Below are 19923 nucleotides of genomic sequence, written 5' to 3'. Positions count from 1 at the left end.
CTGTTTTTTCCTTTTTAATTGATAAAGTATATGTCTATGGACGAACGAGCACAGAGGCCAGGAAGATGTCAATAAAGCTGAAATGTGGTGATAATCAGTGTTACCATGACTTCTCCCGTCTGCTGTTCTTTCAGGACAAAGCTGAGCAGGTCTGGGTCGGGTCCCGCCACCAGGCGAAGAAACAACGGCTTCTCAGCATCCGCCAACTTGCATGTATAAACTGCAAACCACACACACACACACAAAACAGATTTAATTAGTCTGTAAAGTATGCACGCTGCATGAAACCACAGGCAGCTGTTCCTCTGTGCACATATAAACGGATTTGGCAAAGGATGAAAGGATTGGAGCGCCATATTACCATGCAGTAGTTTACAGGAACAGACAGTGAGGGACAGATTCTGTTAAAGCCAGTAACGTATTTACATCTGCAAAAGATGTAGAAGGTGCTAGAGGCTTGATTATTCTGACATTCACATATTTCCAGACCTCAATCTGAAATCGGTTTGTCTGCTGACTTAGCATCCGAGGACAAAAGCCTATTTTTCAGGGCTTACAGTGTAATTAGGATGTCAGGGTAGTGTATATATTCATTTACAGACCTCCTGCTTCATCAATGTGTTCTCAGCCCAGTGACACTTTGTAGTGTTCCTTCTGCAAGGTGCCCTTTAACCCTCTGGTCCCAAAAGTAATGCTCATGTTTAACAAAGACGCAAAGACCTCGTAAGGAGGTTGGAGAGTGCTGGGGACATAATTTCTTGGGTTAACAGCCAGGAAACTCTGGTTCCTACTCCTTTTGGGCACTTTGTGTTTTAAAACTACTTAGTTAGGGTTAGGAAAATATTGCAATATTGCACCCTCACTGGCATACCAGTTACCCTGCTCGTTAACATAGTCTCAAAGGACTGACCGATCAGCATCACTTCTGCCATAATGCATGTCACAGCACACACAACAAAGACCAGTTTTCTGACAAAGCAGTACAAACCGACAGCGATGAAAACAGGCTGACTCTGTGTGTCGCTTAGAATTGAATTTTTTGTCTCTTCCTAACAAATTCTGCATATTTATATGTTGACCAGCATTTATTGGTTTGGAAGAGTTACAATTATTTTAAGGCTTTCTAACTTTCAGAAGGGCTTAAAATAAAAGCGAAGAACTAAAAAACGGTGAGCAGAAGCAAAACAACTGAAGGACACGTTTCTGCACCCTGTACATCCCTACAAGCTTTGGTTCAAATGATTCTCTTCTTTCAAACATATCCAAGTTCTCCTCGACCACATCATGAGTCGTCCCATCTCAATTTGAAACAGAAAGTCAAAGATGTTTCTACATTTCCACACCGCAGTTAAATCTCAGACACGTAACTTTTCTCCTGAAACACCAGATGAGTTCATTAAAAGTCTTCAAGTGTCTGCAGTCAGGCGTCTGTCTAGACTCTGTCTTTTATTAGCTGTACGTCTCCAGTCATGAATGCAAACCAGAACAGGAACGTTTAAAGAAGGGGGAGAAAACACAAAAAAACACTCCAAATCTATAAAAATTTGAGTTGAAATGACTCACGAGCTTCAAACAAGCATCTGCGGGTTGTGTTTATAGTTTTAAATCAATGCATAAGTTAATAAACTGTCTTCTCCTCACTGAAAGACATCATGTGACACCCAACAGCCTGTAACAGCTGCTCATTCACAGCGTGGATGTGTGCTGTATTTATATCTGCATGTGTGGGTATCCCTGGTGAGCTGTTATAGTAGGGAGAGCCTCTGGCATCCAACATGAGAGTGAGGCCCACACACGCACACCTCATACCGAGCGTGGCAATAGTGGCATGAAACCCCGTCTCTCACACCCAGTCTTACCCTGCTCCTCCCGCCGGTATCTCTTGTACAGGGCATATTTAGCCGGGTTGTCTGCAACTGTGAATTTGCCCAACAAGCCGACGATCACCTGAAGACACACGAGAAAGAGAAACACTCAGTCAATATCACTCTGACAGCTCTTCTAGAATATTTTTGTGTTTCTTTGTCGTTAATTTATTGCTTAAAAGGATAAAGAACATACAAAACTGAGTGAAATCAATAAACTAAGCCCTGTCTGTCTCTCGACTTCAACCGGTGTGTCATCAGATCATAATTAACCTATTAAGCAGGCTGCAGTGTGTTCACACGTGTGTGTGTTTGTGTGTGTATTAACAACCTCTTTGACTGTGGTGTTGGAGCTGACGTGGAGGGTGTTGGAGACTCCTTGGGGCAGATAGAAGGCCTCCCCGGCTCTTCTCTGACTTCCCTGCACCGTCATAGGCCTCCGCAAATCCATCTGGACCTTGATGAAACCCGTGTACAGACCGCCCGCACCCTGACAGAGACAGAGTTAATGCTTTAATGTGGCCAGAGCTACAGGACACTATGGTAGCTGCTACATGATCTCTCCAAGTGAGCCCAGTTCACCCAATAAGCCCAGTGTGACCTGCGGGACAGATGGCCCCAGATGGAGGAAGAGGATCTTAATCTCATTATTCCATATGGGGCTGGGAGGAGTGTGTGTGAAGGTCACGAGTAGACAAAGAGGCCAAGTATGAAGAGAAGTAAAAAACAAGTAGACGTCAAAGATGGAATGATAAAAAGACAAAAACGGGATTAACAAGAAAGACAAATCCTAAAGAATGAAGACAGAAATTCGACAGAAAAGGTGTGGTGTGCTTAGACAGAAATATGCAGGCTTCTCATAGTGAAACTACCCATTCATCCACTCATTACTTAAAATATGCAATGCAGTCTGCTCTAAACTGTCCTGATGATCTATTAACTGCAAAAATAACAAATATTCTCAGTTTTCAGTTTTTTAAAATATAAATAAAAGTAAACATTTAGACTTTTTCCTGACCCAAAAAAAAGAAAAAAAAAAAAGATTGAATGTGAGCTCTGAAACACATTTACAGACATTATCATAATGACTGTGGAACAAACTGACTGTGAAAGTTAAAGTATCACGATGAGCATCTTATGAATATACCCACTTTGACTTTTGACTCATTTCAGTAAAAAATATTAAGTTTGGAAAGTATCATCATTATTTCCTTAATCAGTGAGTTTGTCTTTTTTCTCTGTTATAAAAAAGCAAAACAATGACAAGTAATTAACAATGGAGTGTTTAAAAGGTATCTCAAGTTCCCAACAGACTTTATTATCAACTGGAAAATTGCACAGAATAGCCTTGGACGACACTTTGTTTTAATCTTTATATAATGCTCTAGTAGCATGGCATTTGATCTCATTACATACATGGTGATTTGGGCATGAGTGACCAATATAAGCTGATATTATGTGTCTATGCAGCTTTTTTGTCCATTTTTTTGTCTTTATATTCTAAAAACTCATATATTCAAATGGATGAATGAATGTCCACTTTTTATTGGCCAGTTAAAATGTGATTTCTAGTGGACAGACTCAGTTATTATGTCTGGGCTCCCCTCTGAGTGTCAGACTAGAATCTACTGGCCTTTAGATGTGCCATTTCCCATCTGTTAAGAGTGCGGTCAGCCTAAATCCTTGTCTGAAAATAGATGATTTTCCATGACTAAGGGAAAAAACCTCAGGAAACATCCTCTGTAACCTGCTACTCCTTTAAAAATAATGCCTGCATTCTTTCATGTGGTGCTTTAACAGCCAGAAAACCCCAGCTTCACCTGACATCTCTCATTTCTACTGGAATTCACTGAGTTGAAGTGGAGACAACTTCAGACACCTGTCATGCTGCCAATGAAAACACTGCGGGGCGAGAACAATAGCAGGAATAACATCACATCACTCTGATGTGAGCACTGAGGAATGCTGGGAGCAGGAGGGAGGCAGAGGTAACACGGCAACATTATAAACCTCAAAATCTGAGATTTAGAGCCTGCACAGCTCTGCAAGAGTCTGGAGAGTGGAACCATTAAGACGGCCCTGGTTGATGGGGTTTTTCTTTTTAAAGGTGTGTTTGCATGGGTGTGTGTGCATATTACACTCACCAGCGTCATTTTAAGGTGGTCTTTGGTTAGCAAGTTGTACTGCTCGATCCTCTGCCAGATTTCCTCATTGCTGAACTCTGTCCGCAACTCTCTCTCCTTCTCCACATCCTTAGAAGAAAAGGGACAAAGAAGGAAAGGAAACGCGACATGATAAGTCACAAACCAGCCAGGATTATTAAAACAATACATCCTCTGTTTAGACGATAGCGGTGGGACACAAAAACGAGTGAGGGAATAATTCTTTCTAATCCAAATCAAGAACCAGTGTTTTATTTTCTGATTTTACAGGATGATACACGGCAATACTACAAAGCTGTGCACATTACTCTGACTTAATGTACTGTATCTCTTGTTGGTTTCAAGTGGGTGAGACAACTTTAAAACCAAAAAGATCTCTTTATAAACAAGCCTTAAAACAGATAACCAGAGCTCCAAGGTGTTCAGCTCAGGGTGAGTGTAGAGCTGCCAAGAAGAAGCTCTGCTTCTGCACAATCCTCCTTTCTGTTTAAGTTTATTAAGGAAAGCAACAAGCACCCTGACAGTTCGAAATGTGTAGAGTTTCTTATTTTTCTCATCATGCAAAAAAATAAAAAATTTAAAAAAAGGATTCTAACAAATAAGTCATGCTAACATAAAATCAAATTAAGCATTTTTTTAACCTCTATCATCTGATTTTTATACTATGCTTATTAAATTTTGATGATATAATCTGGTTATCCGGTGTTCCCAGGCAGAAAAAGGATGGATAAATGAATAAATAAAGGTATTTAATAGTATTAAACCCAATTGTGTTTAGCCCGGTTTTATACGTGCAACAAGCCAGCTTTCTTTTTTTTTTAATTACAGAGAAAAAAAAAAATTAAATTCAATAAATTAAGTAAAAAGAGGACAGGAAGTGGCTGCTTCTTTACCATTTGATTTATAACAATAACAAGAAGTCAGAAGGAAAAAAAGCCAGCAAGGAGTATAAGCGTATTTACAATACGTCATCACAATAACACCATCGAGTATTAAGGGGGTTTCCGTGTGGCCCAGCCCCCTCACATCAGCTTGAGAAGAGTAAACTTGTTAAGATCATGTTTGTTGGTATAAGTGCTCTGCAACAGACAAAATGCAATCCCCACTTATATTTGTCATGAATATATTTTGTCAAAATATACCTTCCTGTGAATATAAACAGGAACAGGTGTTAAGTGTCTGCTTTTTTATTTTTTTTTAACTAACAACTCTGACTGGAGGGTGAGTACATGACAAAAAACACCTTTTTACATCAGTGTAGGTCTCATGATAAGCGACTGACTCCTAATTTTAGACTAAAACATCCTGGAGGAAAGAGCTAACACTTCATGAGAATCGCATTTGAAAATATATCATAAGCAGCACAAAAAAAGGTGTGTTTTTCAGGCGAGAGACGTCTCATCTGACTGACCGGAGGCCATGTGGACTTGAAGAGCATGCATAACCGATTCAAACATCCTGTGATGTGTGTGGCATGTATGTTTGACAAGTCAGCCACACAACAGACCTCACTGTGAGAGTCACAGATCACACGTCAGCACTGTGGTTTTATAAATAACCCTAGATGAAGATGGAGGGAGGCCAGAGGGTGGGGAAGGTCGAAACTTAGGTCAGCTGATAGGAAATGTTCACAATGAAGACAAAAAGAACCAATATGAGAACACAAACATATGCATCCAAACCCTTTTAATGAATCTTAAATGAGAATGCATTATATGTAACTGCAGGCTACGTGTGTAAAACTGTAATTCAGGTCACATGAAACAAATACGTTACATAATGGGTTGTAAAGTCAGGGACATTGACCTCGGAGCCAAATAAAATGGTTTCTAGAAGCCTCTGAAGACACATGGCCGCTTTTCAGAGGTAATAAAGTGATTCATATCCATGTTACCAACTTTAAACCTGAATATTGATGTTTTGGAGTTATAAATGACTATGAGGAAGGTTTAAATGTTTCCTTAAACATTTAAGGAAAGCCTCCATATGAGCCCCGGTCCATACGACCCCAAGCAACAACCAACATATAAGTGCTATAGACTGCAGTTCCTCTAGTTGCTACTTTAGGCTAACTCTAAAGTGAATCAATATCCATAGACTCCCATCTTAAAATGGCAAAAATATGTTAACATGTAAAACTTAAGTATTAACAAACATGTTTGCAGCCCATTACAAAAATTGTTTTATCCTCTATGGGCAGCATCCTCCTTTATAAGAACTATAAGGGGGTAAATCCTGTGGATGTTCTGGCTGGCCTTAAAGTTGTGGTCTAAGCGCTTTGACTCATCTAAAGCTCACTGCAGCTCATCTAAACTCTTTAAAAAGCCAAACATTGTCTTCCTATAATAAAACAAATTAATTGTGTGGCCGACAACTTGACATCTTCAAATTTTATTGCCCAAAAATTATCAGCAGGTTAAAGAACAACGGAGTAAATAATCAGCTCCTCTCCACAGATGTTTTTTTTAATCCAAGTTACATCATTTTTAAAAGCTACAACTTTAAGTCTCAAAGCAGTGGATTCCAGATGTTCAAAGCAGAATTTTAACCTGATTTCTACTGTTTTCTGTTTATATATGAGAGTGTCAATGCAGACGCTCTAGACCGACTTTAATTCCCCAGCAGTCTGAGCTTACATGGGCATAGTGCAGCTCTCCTCAGCATCTATTAAAAACCACACACACACGCACGCACGCACGCACGCACACGCACAGCAGAATCTGGGCAGGCTTTGAAGGCACATACACCCTTATATGGATAACACACACACACAGTGCTCAAAGTAAAGACAAGGTGCCAATACAGCATGTGCAAACACTGTGAGGTTTATGGCTCTGAGAAAAAACAGCAACGTCAGTTTAGGTCCGCGCTAAAGTGCTTTATATGTAAGGATAACACTAATCTGACAGATTTACTTCTCTGCAATTACATTTACTTCACTCTTCTAATGCATGCTTACCTGACTACAAAAGAAAATATGGGGATCTTTTCAGGGGGAACTTGGCGGTCACTGCCTGAAATTATGAATCCCATGCATTTATTGATGATTTATGAGTTGAAGTAGGTCACTAAATGGATTAAAAGAAAATTTAGATTGTTTTTAGCTTCATTTCTTTGAGTTCTCAAAAGTAAGAAATTACTGTTTTACCTTTTGTTGTAAATCATAATAAATTGACTATTTTGGGGTTTGTAGACAAGTTGTTGCATAAAAATAAGCAATTTGAAATCACTGCAAACAACAAAACAAGATGATAAAAATGATCATGCATGCATGTTTACTGAGCTATTATTCCGCCTCTATAGTGACACCTATAGCACTATGGTACTGCTATAGTCAATTAGTACACTATGATAACACAAACCTTAATAATAATAATTAGTTGTTATCCTTAAATCTGTGACACATAAAATAAACCTTTATTTATTTATTTATTTTATTTCTTGGCCCAACCTGATCTTTCAATATGGTATTTTTGCTAAAAAGCTCCAAATACTCAGTTTTCCACCTTAGTCAACAACTCCTTTTGTGCTGTCAGAGACTTGACAAAACCTGTTTTAGGCTTTGTCAAGCCAGCCAATACAAAGAAAGCCTGGTTATGTTGAACTTTACAGTACACGCCTCTGAAGTCACCTCCTGACACCCTGTTGATCGTAATCTGTCCGTGTAATAAGTCCAGACACTGACTCATTGGAATTAAAGCAGATCTGATCAGTCACACGGGCACAGAAACAAAGTCACAACAGTTCGAGTCCCTGTTTCACAGATGCTTTCATCTACTTCTCAATACCTGTGTCTACCTGAGTGTTGTGACGTTGACTTTGACCTGCTGGGGGTTTTTCCACCATCAGTCTCACCTTTAAGTGGCTGCTAGGTTAGACGAGTCAAAGCTTATTAGCAGGAAGTGACAGGTAAGTAGATTATGTGTCATCTCATTGTGCACACGGAGAGGACAAAAATGAAAGAGAATTAAAGATGTGAGTGTGGATATGATAAGAAATACTCCCTCAAGGGGAATCCTTCCTTCCATGACTCTGCAGAGTTTGTGTTTGTTTGTGGGAGATCATTTAGGTCAGTAGATAACCCTGCTGATCTACATCAGCTGTCCTCATCTCATCTTAAATAGCCAATTCAATGCTTCCACACACCTTCCCTCTAATGTGTTTCCTGATAAAAGTCCTAATTAACTAGTTTAAGCAGAGAAACAGCAGGATTAAAGTGACATTAGCACGAAACAGGAGTTTGTATCAATGTGGGCGTGTCAGCTTCTCCACTTCGAGCAGGATAGACGGGGTTAAAGGGAACTAGGCGGGAGACAGCGACCACAATCCAAACAAACAGGACAAGCAGAGCACAGCGGAGCTGCAACACAATGAGGTCATGGTCCAATTTAAGAGCGCAGCGAACCCTCCCAACAAAGCTGGAAGAGCAACGCTGGACTGAAGGGACAGAGGAGAACAGAAAGAAGGTTTTTAAAAAGAGGTCTGCCATGATATTATTAATCACAATGAGTCAAAGAAGGGGAAAAAAGGCCTTTAAACATCAGGTTCCACCTTTATCACTTCACTGAAGTCTACAGTTGGTATGTGTGGGAAGTGATTTCAGTGTTTTCTAGGGAAGTCTTGATTTTGTGTCAATTCAGAACACATCAGAAGTTTTAAAGAAGTGCTGAATTGATTCTTTAGAAGTATTGATTTGCACTAAAAGCTGAATATTTTCCAGCTTTGTGGCCAAATTTGTTGAGTGTTGAGTGAATCCTGAAGTCCAATATCCCGCATTACTGTTTAGACAGACAGGGCACCAACATGTATTATTAAGTTTGTATATCAACATGATATGTCTTATTAATACTGTGAGTATGTAAGACAGTGTATTATGTCCACAGGTTGAAAAAGAAAAAAGCTATATAGAAACTAGGGCTGGGCCATATTATACCGTTCACGGTAATACCGGTATAATGTTTGGCAACGATAGGAAAATGAAATATCGCGATAGAATATGGGTCAAATGCGCATGCGCAGTGCCTTTGTTTTCATACGCATATGGCTGATTGTTGAGTGAAACGGATGAACCAGAATTAGTTTGTAAAAATGGTGCCACTTCAGTGATGTGGAACTGGTTTGTTGTTTGTCCGTCAGATACACAACAAAGCACAGTTTTTTGTAGAACATGCAAGTGGCCGTCGTTATTGCCGTATTTGTCGGACTAAGGTGCTCGTAAACCTGGGAGTAATCTGGGTCCTAAACTCCCTCCTTTTCAGGTCCCAAAGTCAAACAAACACTGCAGCATCACTAAGAGTTAAAAACGGTCTAAATTCTTTCATCTTTCATAAAATGATCAGCGTTGCTGCTTTACCAGGTGTAACTATGAAGTTTAAGATCCAGGCACCCATGAAAACAGAATTTATTACATTTAACGGAGTTAGAAGTTAGCAGGAAGCTAGCGGAAGTTAGCTCGCTAGTTTCGCTAGTTACCTAAGCATGATATAGCATATTCTGACTGAGAGATTTCTGAAAAAATTCAAACGTACAGCTCTGCTATCACTTCCAACACAAACGAGGACAGAAAGCTACACAGCAGTGACGTTTGTAAGGTTACTGAAGTTGGGCTAGCTGGTTTATAATGATGTGCTACGTGATCGCTAGCGACACAGCTATGTTAGCATAACAAACAGTGAAGCTGGAGGATGAACGCTAACACTTTTCCACTCAATAAAAGTTAACGAGAAGTTTCCTGATGGTTAGAGACAAGTGCAATCGCATAGCAGGATGCTGTAAACGGACCAAACTTCAGTCAGGAGAACAACTGAGATAATCCATCCACAATACGAGGTTAGTCATTAATATACTGCAACAATATGGGAATAGAGCAGCTGTGATAGAATACAGCATTAATGAATCAATTGTACAGAAGTGGAGGAAGCAAGAAGAATGAGTTGAATAAAGTTTGATTTATCTGACTGCTTTGTTTCGCTTAATGTGTCTTATAACCCCGTGCACCTTATGGTCCGAAAAATATGTATTTGACTTTTTTATTTGGCGCACTGCAGTATAATGTTGCAAAGCACCTCTTTTTAACTTCAGTGGATATTATACATGGTTATGCTCAGGATATGTCAGCCTATTTCTACTGGAAATGCCTTTTGGTTAAACCTTTAGCAAGGAATTTGCATTTGCACTGTTAAGTTTTTATATAGCTTTAATGCACATAAAAAACAGCTGCTTGTTTAAGTGAAAATAAATGGATGGTGTTTTTTTGCGCTAGTAAAGTTGTGGAGTTGTATTTTGTTTCGCATCAATTATATCGTCAGTTATATCATTATCGCAAATTTTCAAATATATATCGTGATAAATATTTTTGGCCATATCGCCCTGCTCTAATAGAAACATCCTGCTAATGGAGCATAAATGAGGTTTTTAAAGTGGAAGGTGATAAAGGCAATTATATGCTCAGTTAAACCACCAAAAAGTTGTGGTTGTTTTAAGTTTATTGTATCAAGACAGGTGACGTCTTTCATTCATGACAGGCCATTAAAATTCTTTCCAAGTACAAACTGGCAGTATTTATGTTTGAAGAATAATCAGTGCATCAGACCAAGTGTAAAAGCAGAACTCTGAGTCAACGGGAAAAAAGGAAGAGAAAGGCCGTATAAAAGTGAGAAGACAGAAAACAAAGCGCGAACAGAGGAAACCATGGAAGGGGGAGAGTCATATCAGGCTTTATGTTGAAGTAATCTGGAGGAAAAGTGGTCTTTTCCTTTCTCTGGATCTTATCACGCACACACACACCTGAAGCATTCGTCTCTGTTTAGCACCGTCACGCTCGTCTGCATCGCCTGTCTGTAAACACATGACATCACTGTGCGCGCGTGTGTAGATAAAACACGCTTAGCTCGGACTAACACTGTGCACTTGTGTGTTAAAGGTGCTACAGGCAGACTAAACAGAGTCATTCACCTAAACTGAACCTATATTTTAAAGGACAACAAAGACACTTCGAGTACAGCTGGGTAGTTTTCTGTCCTTGTCTTTGACTCAGATCTGTAGGTTTGAGATAATTAAAGGGGAGGCAATTGACATTGACAGGAGTTAACACCGGGAAAGTCCTCTATAGGTGCAATATATTACATCATTCTCTCAACTCTATCCCTCCTTTATCTTCAGTGGTGCTGGCGCTTTCATGGAAAGTTCTTGACTTTTTCCAGATTCTAGAAGATTCTCCAGTATCTGTGGTCTAGTTTTAATGTCACCTATGTTTTCCTAAACAAATTCTTAAACCTTAAATGTTCAAATGTAAGAAAATAGCAATAAATGTTCATTACAAGCTTTTAAAGTCTCATGGGACATCTTTAGAGATTTCATTATCATCTGAAAATCATCATGAGACAAAAGAAAGCGCCAAGCGTCACTCTGGTGAAGCTTAATCATAGATTGTTTGAAATGTTGTTTTATGTTATAAAAATGAACAACGAGCCTTCATTTCTTACTGTAAACTGTGTATTTTAAAATATATTCTGCTTGCTTCTAGGCCAGCTTCACATTTCTGTACTGACTCGATCACTACAACTCATGTTAGTTTCCCACTAAACTCAAATAATTAACCAAAAGTCCACACAGTGAACTCGTTTATATCAACTATACTTGGCAATAACTTTATAATTTACACACCCACACACACAAAAAGAAAGAGAAACTAGCAGCAACTACTTAAATGTCTTCCCAATCTCTCTTTTAAAGCTGAGGCTTTCTACTAGGATAACAAAACAAAACAAAGCACCTTTTATTAATTCTTCCCCCTCCACAGCCCCTCCACAGCCTCCCTCTCTCTGTTACTTCCTGCCGATCCATGGGGGGAAGTCGAGCCCGGCCACACCTTTCCTCTCAGCATTCCTACAGTAATGCACATGCACATGCATGTGCAACATCACGTAAATGTCCCAGAGACGTCCTCATACCGTTCTTCTGTAACAGACAGCTCATACGCACACGTTCCAGAGCTACTCGTGCATCTATACATGTTGAGGTATTTTGCTTTTCTTTATTTCTGTCATGTCTATGTAATATTACAGTGGCAGATACTTATAATAAGCATGACCAAAGCTTCAAATATCGAGGTCAGACGTATGCAGAAGTAATCCCAGTAAGGGTTAGGGAGATTAAATTTTTTTCTACTCTTGTTTTTATATGATGTCATAGAGTGAGAGGATATCCCCGCCCACCCGCTGTTCAAATCTTCCGTTTAAGAGCTGAGATGATGAAGATTTGAGAAGCTGCATCACAGCTACGTATAAGACAAATAAGGATTACTTTGAACACTGAAACTTGCAAAGCTGCTCCAGCAGAGTAGCTGTAAACCACAATTATCCATTTTCTATAACCACTAGCTATCATTCATTCACACTTTGGATGATTTCCAGAGCCTCGAGGCTGACAAAGCTGCTAGAAGCCGTCTCTGTGCTGTTATTTTAAGCTTTGTTAACTCTTCAGAAAATAGTGAAAATATCCAGTGTTACTCCTCAACACAGCCCAAAGCTAAGATATATGTACATGATTTATAAGGGGGGAGGGGGAGAAGCTGCAAATATAACAGCTACCCCCAGCAAACTTTAGCAATTTAAGCCTAAATAAACAAAAACACAAGAAACAAAACTGAAATAATTAAGTTAGTTTAAAAATGCTTGCCAGGTGATTAAACGTCTATCATTTTGACTCTCAAACTAACCTGAGCAACATTAGCTTTTTGTTGTTCTTCTGCTATCATTAAATATATTATTGCCTTTTTCTCGAAAGAGATTCAAATGTGCTCAAAAATAATGTACGTGAAATGACTGTAAAGATAACTACAAAACCTCATCAAAAAGAGAGGAGAGTCAGAATATCATTAAATACAATCCAAACAGGCTGTAAACTAAAACTTCCTTATTAATACCTTGAATTTGGTCTATAAGTCAAATTTTCAGCTTTAACCTCAAACATAAAGTTTAAAAAGGAGGGAAAATATGAAATAAGACAGAAAAAAGAGAAAATGATGTTATTGTCTCTGCATGCCAAGAGGTAAAAACCTGCAGACTAAATCAGCAGGACCACACAGAGACATCACTTCAGCACAATGATGTGAACCGAACTGGACCGCTGACAATGCGTTCCGAGTGCGGTCAGGGAAGTACACCATGAAAACATGTTCAGGACACACAGTTATGGCTCAGCTCAATCAGCAGCCTGTGAGGAGACCACGAGGCCACCCAGAGATGGAGAGCACTCTGCTCACAACACCGACAAAGACGTGCAGAAGATGGAGGAGGAACAGGGTTAGAAGAAAAAGCAGTGAGGAGAAGAAAGAGTGAAGTAGAGAAAAAAAATGAAATAAATCAAAACCGTTTCTGTCGTTAGCAGCTGTCATATTCTGACGCCGCGTTTAATAAAGCCGGGTCGCTTTTCTTCTCAGGCTCCGCTAACACTCAGGCTGTTGACACAGTTGCGTTGGAGATGAATACAACATTGAAAGCATGACGCCGCTGCTGTCTAACCGTTTGGGTCATCAGCCCAAACTGCTAAGTGCCTGCTGAGAAATGTTCTCATTAGCCTGAAAAATGGCTTTCATTAACACAGCTACATACAGGGGAAAACGCACTGCTGGAGAAAGACTCACACAAGCAATCGTGTCTATAACAAACCCTCGATCGATACAAATTAAGACTGATGTTGGAATAATGCCTTATAATTCGGTCTATTCTGGTCTTGCCACACATGACAGCACAAATAAAAGATATTTTTAGGACCTTATTTTTCTTGATTTTTAAGACCGTAACGATTCCCAGGAATACTGGCTGAAGTCGAGGCTTTGCACAAGAAGAATTGAGCAACAGACCCAGAGAGGTGTGTGTGTGTGTGTGTGTGTGTGTGTGTGTGTGTTGGGGGGAGGGAGTGAGTAAGCATGTGTGGGCTGAGATTTTGAAACTTCATAGTTCTGACCTTGGAGGAAGGCAGTGAAACAAACGAGGTGTGTTTGAGCCAAAGATAATGGAGAGATCCCTTTGAGACTTTTATTCCACTGAAAACAAACTGCAGATTACTTTCAATATCATTTTCATTTATTATTGATGACTAGTTTTCTGAATAAATCTTTTATCGCCTCACCCATGAACTTTTAAAAAAAGATTTAAATCAGAGAAATATATAAATCCCAACAGCTAAAGATCACTACCTGATCAATATGGAGGGTTTTTTTTCTTCCTTTTTTTCCACTGATTTGTTAAAATGTAATTTTGATTACTGATTATTTTATTATTTATGACATTATTTTTTGTCATCTATTGGCCAAGACATTCACTGAAATGGCCAGTCTGACAGGACTTTGTGAAATAGTCATCTATTGATTAGTACTTCTGGACACTTTCCGTGTTTTAGGACAAAAAAAGAAAGCAAAGCAAAATGAGAAAAAAACCCCCCAAAATATCCACATTTGGAAGCTGAAGGGTTGACAGTGGTGTGAGTCCAACTAGTCCAACTGCTACAGTTATTTTAGTGGAGTTTTTAATTATAAATTAATTGGTTAGGTTTAAAAAAATATTTTTTAAAAATGTTAAAAAACATCAAATACAATGGTTATCACCTTTTTCACAGGGTTCCAGGGGACTTGTACTCCTATGCTGTGGGTTAAACCTGATGTGCACAATCGCATCTACATCAACAGCCCAACCACAAATGTTCCATAAATTTAAACTTGCGTCCTACGCTGCAGAGCTATAAATGAAGCATAAGGGTTGGATTCATGCTGCAGTTACAAAATATGCTTCCTGTGTAAATAAATTAGTTTCAAAGTCACGCTGATTACAACGAAAAGCAACAACCAGAGGACAATTTGTGATGTTGAACACAAACGGAGCGCTTTTTCATGGCTATCTCACATTCTCCCAGGGTTAGAAAAGACATTATTAGCTGATAGTTTTGGTTAAACTAATATCGTTTCCTGTCACATGGCTTATCCTTGAATTGAATAAACAGTTTCAATAAGTTACAGCACGGCCCACAAAAGTGTGATTTCTAAAATAAGATACTCATCCTGACGGTGATGAAAACAAGTTACTGACCGACAATAACGGAGCTAATGTGAGGATGTCAGATAGAGTTAAAAACCCAGACACCAATAAGACTTAAAAGTTTAAAGTTTGCTGAAGAACTGGAAGACTACAGAAACCCCAAACCAGTTTTCCAGAGTCCTACATCGCCAACTCTCATGCAAAAGAAACAAAAACAAAAAAAAACAGCCTCATTAAATTCTTTAATGAGATGTTACAACCTCTCTGAGAGCCACAGTCATAATTTAGACAAACATGGCCAAAGAAAGCAAAAGCAAACAAACACAACGGCGGTAATGAAGGTTTGTGGAACAAGGTTCACTGCTGGCAACCCCCCCACAGCAGCCTCAGTTGAGTCACACATGAAGCAACAGGACTGCGAGTCAGTCATATCTGAAAACATGAATACTAAATCACCCTCACGCAGTCTCACACTCCTCCACGAAAGTTATATTGAGCTCCTGTTGGGTGTGTAAGCACACATGTTTATGACTTTCTGAAGGTACTGTAGGCTTAAGTCTAATTTATACGCCCACCACTAGCACCATGTGACCAGGTACATTCCCATCACCACAACTGTGGTTAGCTTTGTGTTGTACTGTTGATAAGATGGATTAAAGTGAAAATGAAGCATGTTAAATAAAGATCCACGAGCCTTTTCAGTAATGCTGTGCTGAATAAACAGTGAGATTTTTGAGCAGTGACACAAGCCAGAGTGTAGGTTCGCTGGATTTAACTTTAGTGCTGCAAGTGTGCTAGAGACCACCATAAATAAAGGAATGTAAACAGAGTTGGTGGGGAACAGGGAAAGCATGCTACAACCTGATCATGTTGGACACAGTGTTGGGACGATGCTATTGTTTTAGTTGTTTTCATTTTCTTATTGTATTATTCTTTCTCTTTTATATTTTATTGCATCATTGTTGTGCATTTTACTTATTTTAGTTGCATTTTAGTTTGTAAAGCACTTTGTGCAGCGTGAGGTGTTAGAAATGTGCTATATAAATAAACTTGACCTTGACTTTGATTAAACGGCACAAAAGTCAAATGTGACACTAATAAGCAGATATTAGGCCAATCAAACATGTGAGTTGTGGTGAAATTAGATTAGAGACAGAAACGGGACAAGAAACGAGGCAAGTCTTCCATGGAGCTACTTCAGATAATAAACAATAACAAGGTCCAGGGCAGACTCCACCAGATAACACTAACAGCTAAGCTAATATGAGAACAAGGAGTAGTTGAGTAGTTGAATAGTTGCCAGTGAAAGAGTAAGAGTATACAGTCTTGTAAACAATGGTTAAAAACAGGCTAATAAAGCTAGCAAAACATTAAAAAAAAAAAAAAAAAAAAAAAAAAAACCCACTAAACTCCTTAGTGCTTAAGGCTCAACTATATCTATAATGGCTGTGCATATACTATATATTTATTTTATTTATTTAATTTTTTTTTTTTTTAAATACCAGCACACGGCGACTCCTCTGATTACACAGAGACTTCCAATTGTATAGAAATCGATAGGAACATAGAATTAGCCTTCCCTTCACTGTGACCCTACTAAACATTTTACTGATGATGTCCAATGGCTCATTGGCAGACATGTCAACCACAAATCGTTCAAGCTCACCTCTTCCTGGTCATATCCAACACTCAGCTTGAGTCTTCAACCGTAAAACTTCCTAAGCCAATAGGTGCCATTGCAGAGGCTACTTCCATTTTAATGCTTCAAAAGTTTTGATTCGCTTTCCGACGAATAGCTGAGTTTTGGCTAACTTTGGCAGCACTACAACTTTGCTGAAAATTGGTTTAAACCTACCAATCCAAACCTGCGAACAATTTAGAAAAGACACAAGAAAGTTTAAGAAATCACAGCGATTTGCTGCCCTGACACTGACCTGATCATTTAAAAGTCTGGCCATGTTTAATATGAGCTTCCAACAACAGTGCATATATGACAGAAAATAAGGAAAAGCATATCACTATAATTCCAGTTTAAACCAGTTACACAACCAAGGTCAGGAGCTTGTTGCAATCATATCATTTACTCATATTCATAGTCATTAAACGGATTCATAGTTTGTTTTATAAAAACAGTCTTAAATTACATAAAGTAGTATCGGAGTGCTAACAATTGTTGTGGTGATACAATGGAAACAATGAGCTGGGTCTGGATGGGCAGTATAGTGAAAACAAAGCAAACAATATCTGTGAGATATGCAACTTGAAGTGGATGTTATGATGAAGAGTGTAATGTCACTCTATAGTTAGACCAGTCCTACACTAATTACACTGTGGTGGAAAATCCTTTATAAGAGTCTGAATAACCTCCACCTCCATACAAGCATACACCAACTTTAAATCAGCTAGAAAACAGAAAACAGTTCAGTTAATCAGCATAAAAAACACATCCAGACCATTAAACAAAAAAAATCCAGACCATTAAAAAAAAAAACAACCCCAAAAAAACCCACAGACCATGGAGGTTTTCAGTGTGACAGATCCAAGATTACTCCATTTCAAATGACACACAGGATGAAGGGGTTACTTCACACACACAAGTCTGTGAGTCTTCATACTGTCATCAGGGCTAAACCTAACGTTATGCATGTTATGGAGCGATGAGTGGGGCATATGGAAATTTACTGACTGACACACCAATAACACGCGTTTTTTTAATGAACAGATTACTTAGGTGTGGTAGCTCGTCTGGCAGGGATCAATGATAAAGTAGTAGCTTACAAGGAGAGGGGGGGGGGGGATTTCTTACGGCGTTAATTTACTTAAATACTTTAGCGGCAGGAAGAGGAGAACTTGTGTTTCTATTGTACCAAGGGCAGCAGATGCAGATGCCGCAGGTCTGTTGTTTTGGAAAAAGAAATGAAAATAAGGACAATTGTGCGCGAATGTCTTGCATTTCACTCTGATGATAAGCAGCAAATTACAGAGAATCAGGATACAGTATGCAAACTATGTTACAGTGCAGCAAAATAGATAGAAACCCACACTTTTACATGAAATTCAAAATTCAATATGCTTTATACTATGAAGTAAACACTCAACAGTAATACAGAGAAAACCCTTTCAGACGACCCTTTATGAGCAAGCACTTGGTGACAGTGGGAAGGAAAAAACTGCCTTTTAACAGGAAGAAACCTCCAGCTGCTCCAGGCTCAGGGAGGTGCAGCCATCTGCTGCAACAGGTTGGGGGTGAGTTTCAGTTGCACAACACAACATGTTCGTATTAGGAAGTACAGCTGGTTGTAAACCACTCTAAGCTTCAGCTGTCTCAATATCTAAAATGTCTCTGAGGCAGCCATGATTCATAATCATTTTTATGTTGCACAAGATGTTTCTGATGGCCTTATGGGTTCAATCGCCAGTTTGAATACTGAATAAAAACAAGTTCACCTTATAAATTATGGTCATTATTAGGGAGAGTTAGTCAGATACGTTCACTGGTCGAGCATAATGTTGGTCTGAAAGTGACATCTTTGTTTAATAACTCTCCTATATGCAGGGGACTGTTTCCATGCTGTGCAGAGCTTGGCTCAAACAGAAATTCAATAAAATCCAATACAAAAAAAGATTTACTCTCTCGCCTTTAGCAACTTCAAAGCTTTATACACAACACTTTATCTGAAATCATTACCAACTAAAATGCTGCCTTTAATTCTGTTAAACAAGAAACAACACTGCTCACGCATCCTGTCCTTATTCATTACCCGCCTTTCCAAAAGCAGCTTCTTCTTACCGAAACTCTAACCATTAATTTACCACAACATGCACAAAAATTTTTTTTTTTTTTAAATGCTTCGTCGACATGAGAACCTTCAAAACCTGCAAGAGAAGGCCATTTTCATCACATCAGCACACATTCTCTTAAGACCCGATACAATTTATCATTACTTGAGTCTCACTTTCTCCTTTTGCACATCAAAGAGGGCTCCAGACCGCCTCAAAGTGTGCTGTGGTTTGCTGATAATGGTGCCTGGGAGATCACAGCCGGCGTAACTACTCCCAGATGAGCTGGTAGGACTGAGGGGTGCTATCTGAGACAGTGGTAACAGCAGGGACCGGCCGACGCATGCTTCATTACTGGTCATATAAACACAGACCAGACAGGGCGCGAAAGCCCACTGCTCACTTTCTCGCAAACAAATATAAATAACGACACATTGTCCTGTTGCTTTTGCATCATGTTACATTGATTGTACACTTTGGGATCAGGTTTAAGTTCTGGGGGAAGCGCTCGCATACCAATCCTCTGAGTTAAGAAATGCATCTGGTTTTGAGAAAAAAAAAATAAATTAAAAAATACACCTTTACATGGTAAGATCCACGTTCCATCTGGTGCCCTTTGACCCTGTAATGTGATGCTACAGGTGGCCAGTCTCTCTGCAGAGAGGTATGATAAATTAGTGGTGGCGGTGATAGTTTGTGATCCTCTTGACCACCTGTTCGGTGAGTTTGGATGATAGCCGTGCAGCAGAGTGTCTGTTTCAGGCAGCTGGTTGTGTGATTCATCTTTAGTCATGAGCAGGCTCACAAGTAAAGAGCAGGGTGAAAGAGTTATTGTGCAGCTGCAGCAGCTAATGATTATTTTTGTAATAAAAAAAAAAAAATCACATCTTCAGAGGACTCATCTATTTTAATTACTGATGCACTAAAAAGACAATAGAGGAAAGTCCTCATTTGAGAGGATGCATTAATACTTGATAAATGGTAACCTCAGTAACACGAGTGTAATTTATTTACTGCTCTGCATCAGATTATTTTGCAGGGAAAGAGCCACTTACTGCTGTTTCAAATATGATACTTCCA

General features: G+C 39.1%; 1 protein-coding gene across 3 annotated transcripts in view; it reads right to left on the bottom strand.

The window, feature by feature from the left end:
- The window catches only part of rassf3 (Ras association domain family member 3), a 72679-nt gene that overhangs the window by 4489 nt on the left and 48267 nt on the right, over positions 1-19923 (bottom strand). For all 3 annotated transcript variants that reach the window (XM_019346772.2, XM_019346773.2, XM_003448103.5), the window contains 4 exons: positions 4010-4117; positions 2197-2355; positions 1860-1947; positions 105-220 (listed from right to left, as the gene is read on the bottom strand). In XM_019346772.2, coding sequence (XP_019202317.1) covers positions 105-220; positions 1860-1947; positions 2197-2355; positions 4010-4117 — 471 coding nt within the window. The remainder of the gene's footprint in view (positions 1-104; positions 221-1859; positions 1948-2196; positions 2356-4009; positions 4118-19923) is intronic.

The sequence above is a fragment of the Oreochromis niloticus genome, linkage group LG17 (assembly GCF_001858045.2).
Source record: "Oreochromis niloticus isolate F11D_XX linkage group LG17, O_niloticus_UMD_NMBU, whole genome shotgun sequence".
NCBI lineage: Eukaryota > Metazoa > Chordata > Actinopteri > Cichliformes > Cichlidae > Oreochromis > Oreochromis niloticus.
This window is presented reverse-complemented; position numbering and strand designations above follow the sequence as displayed.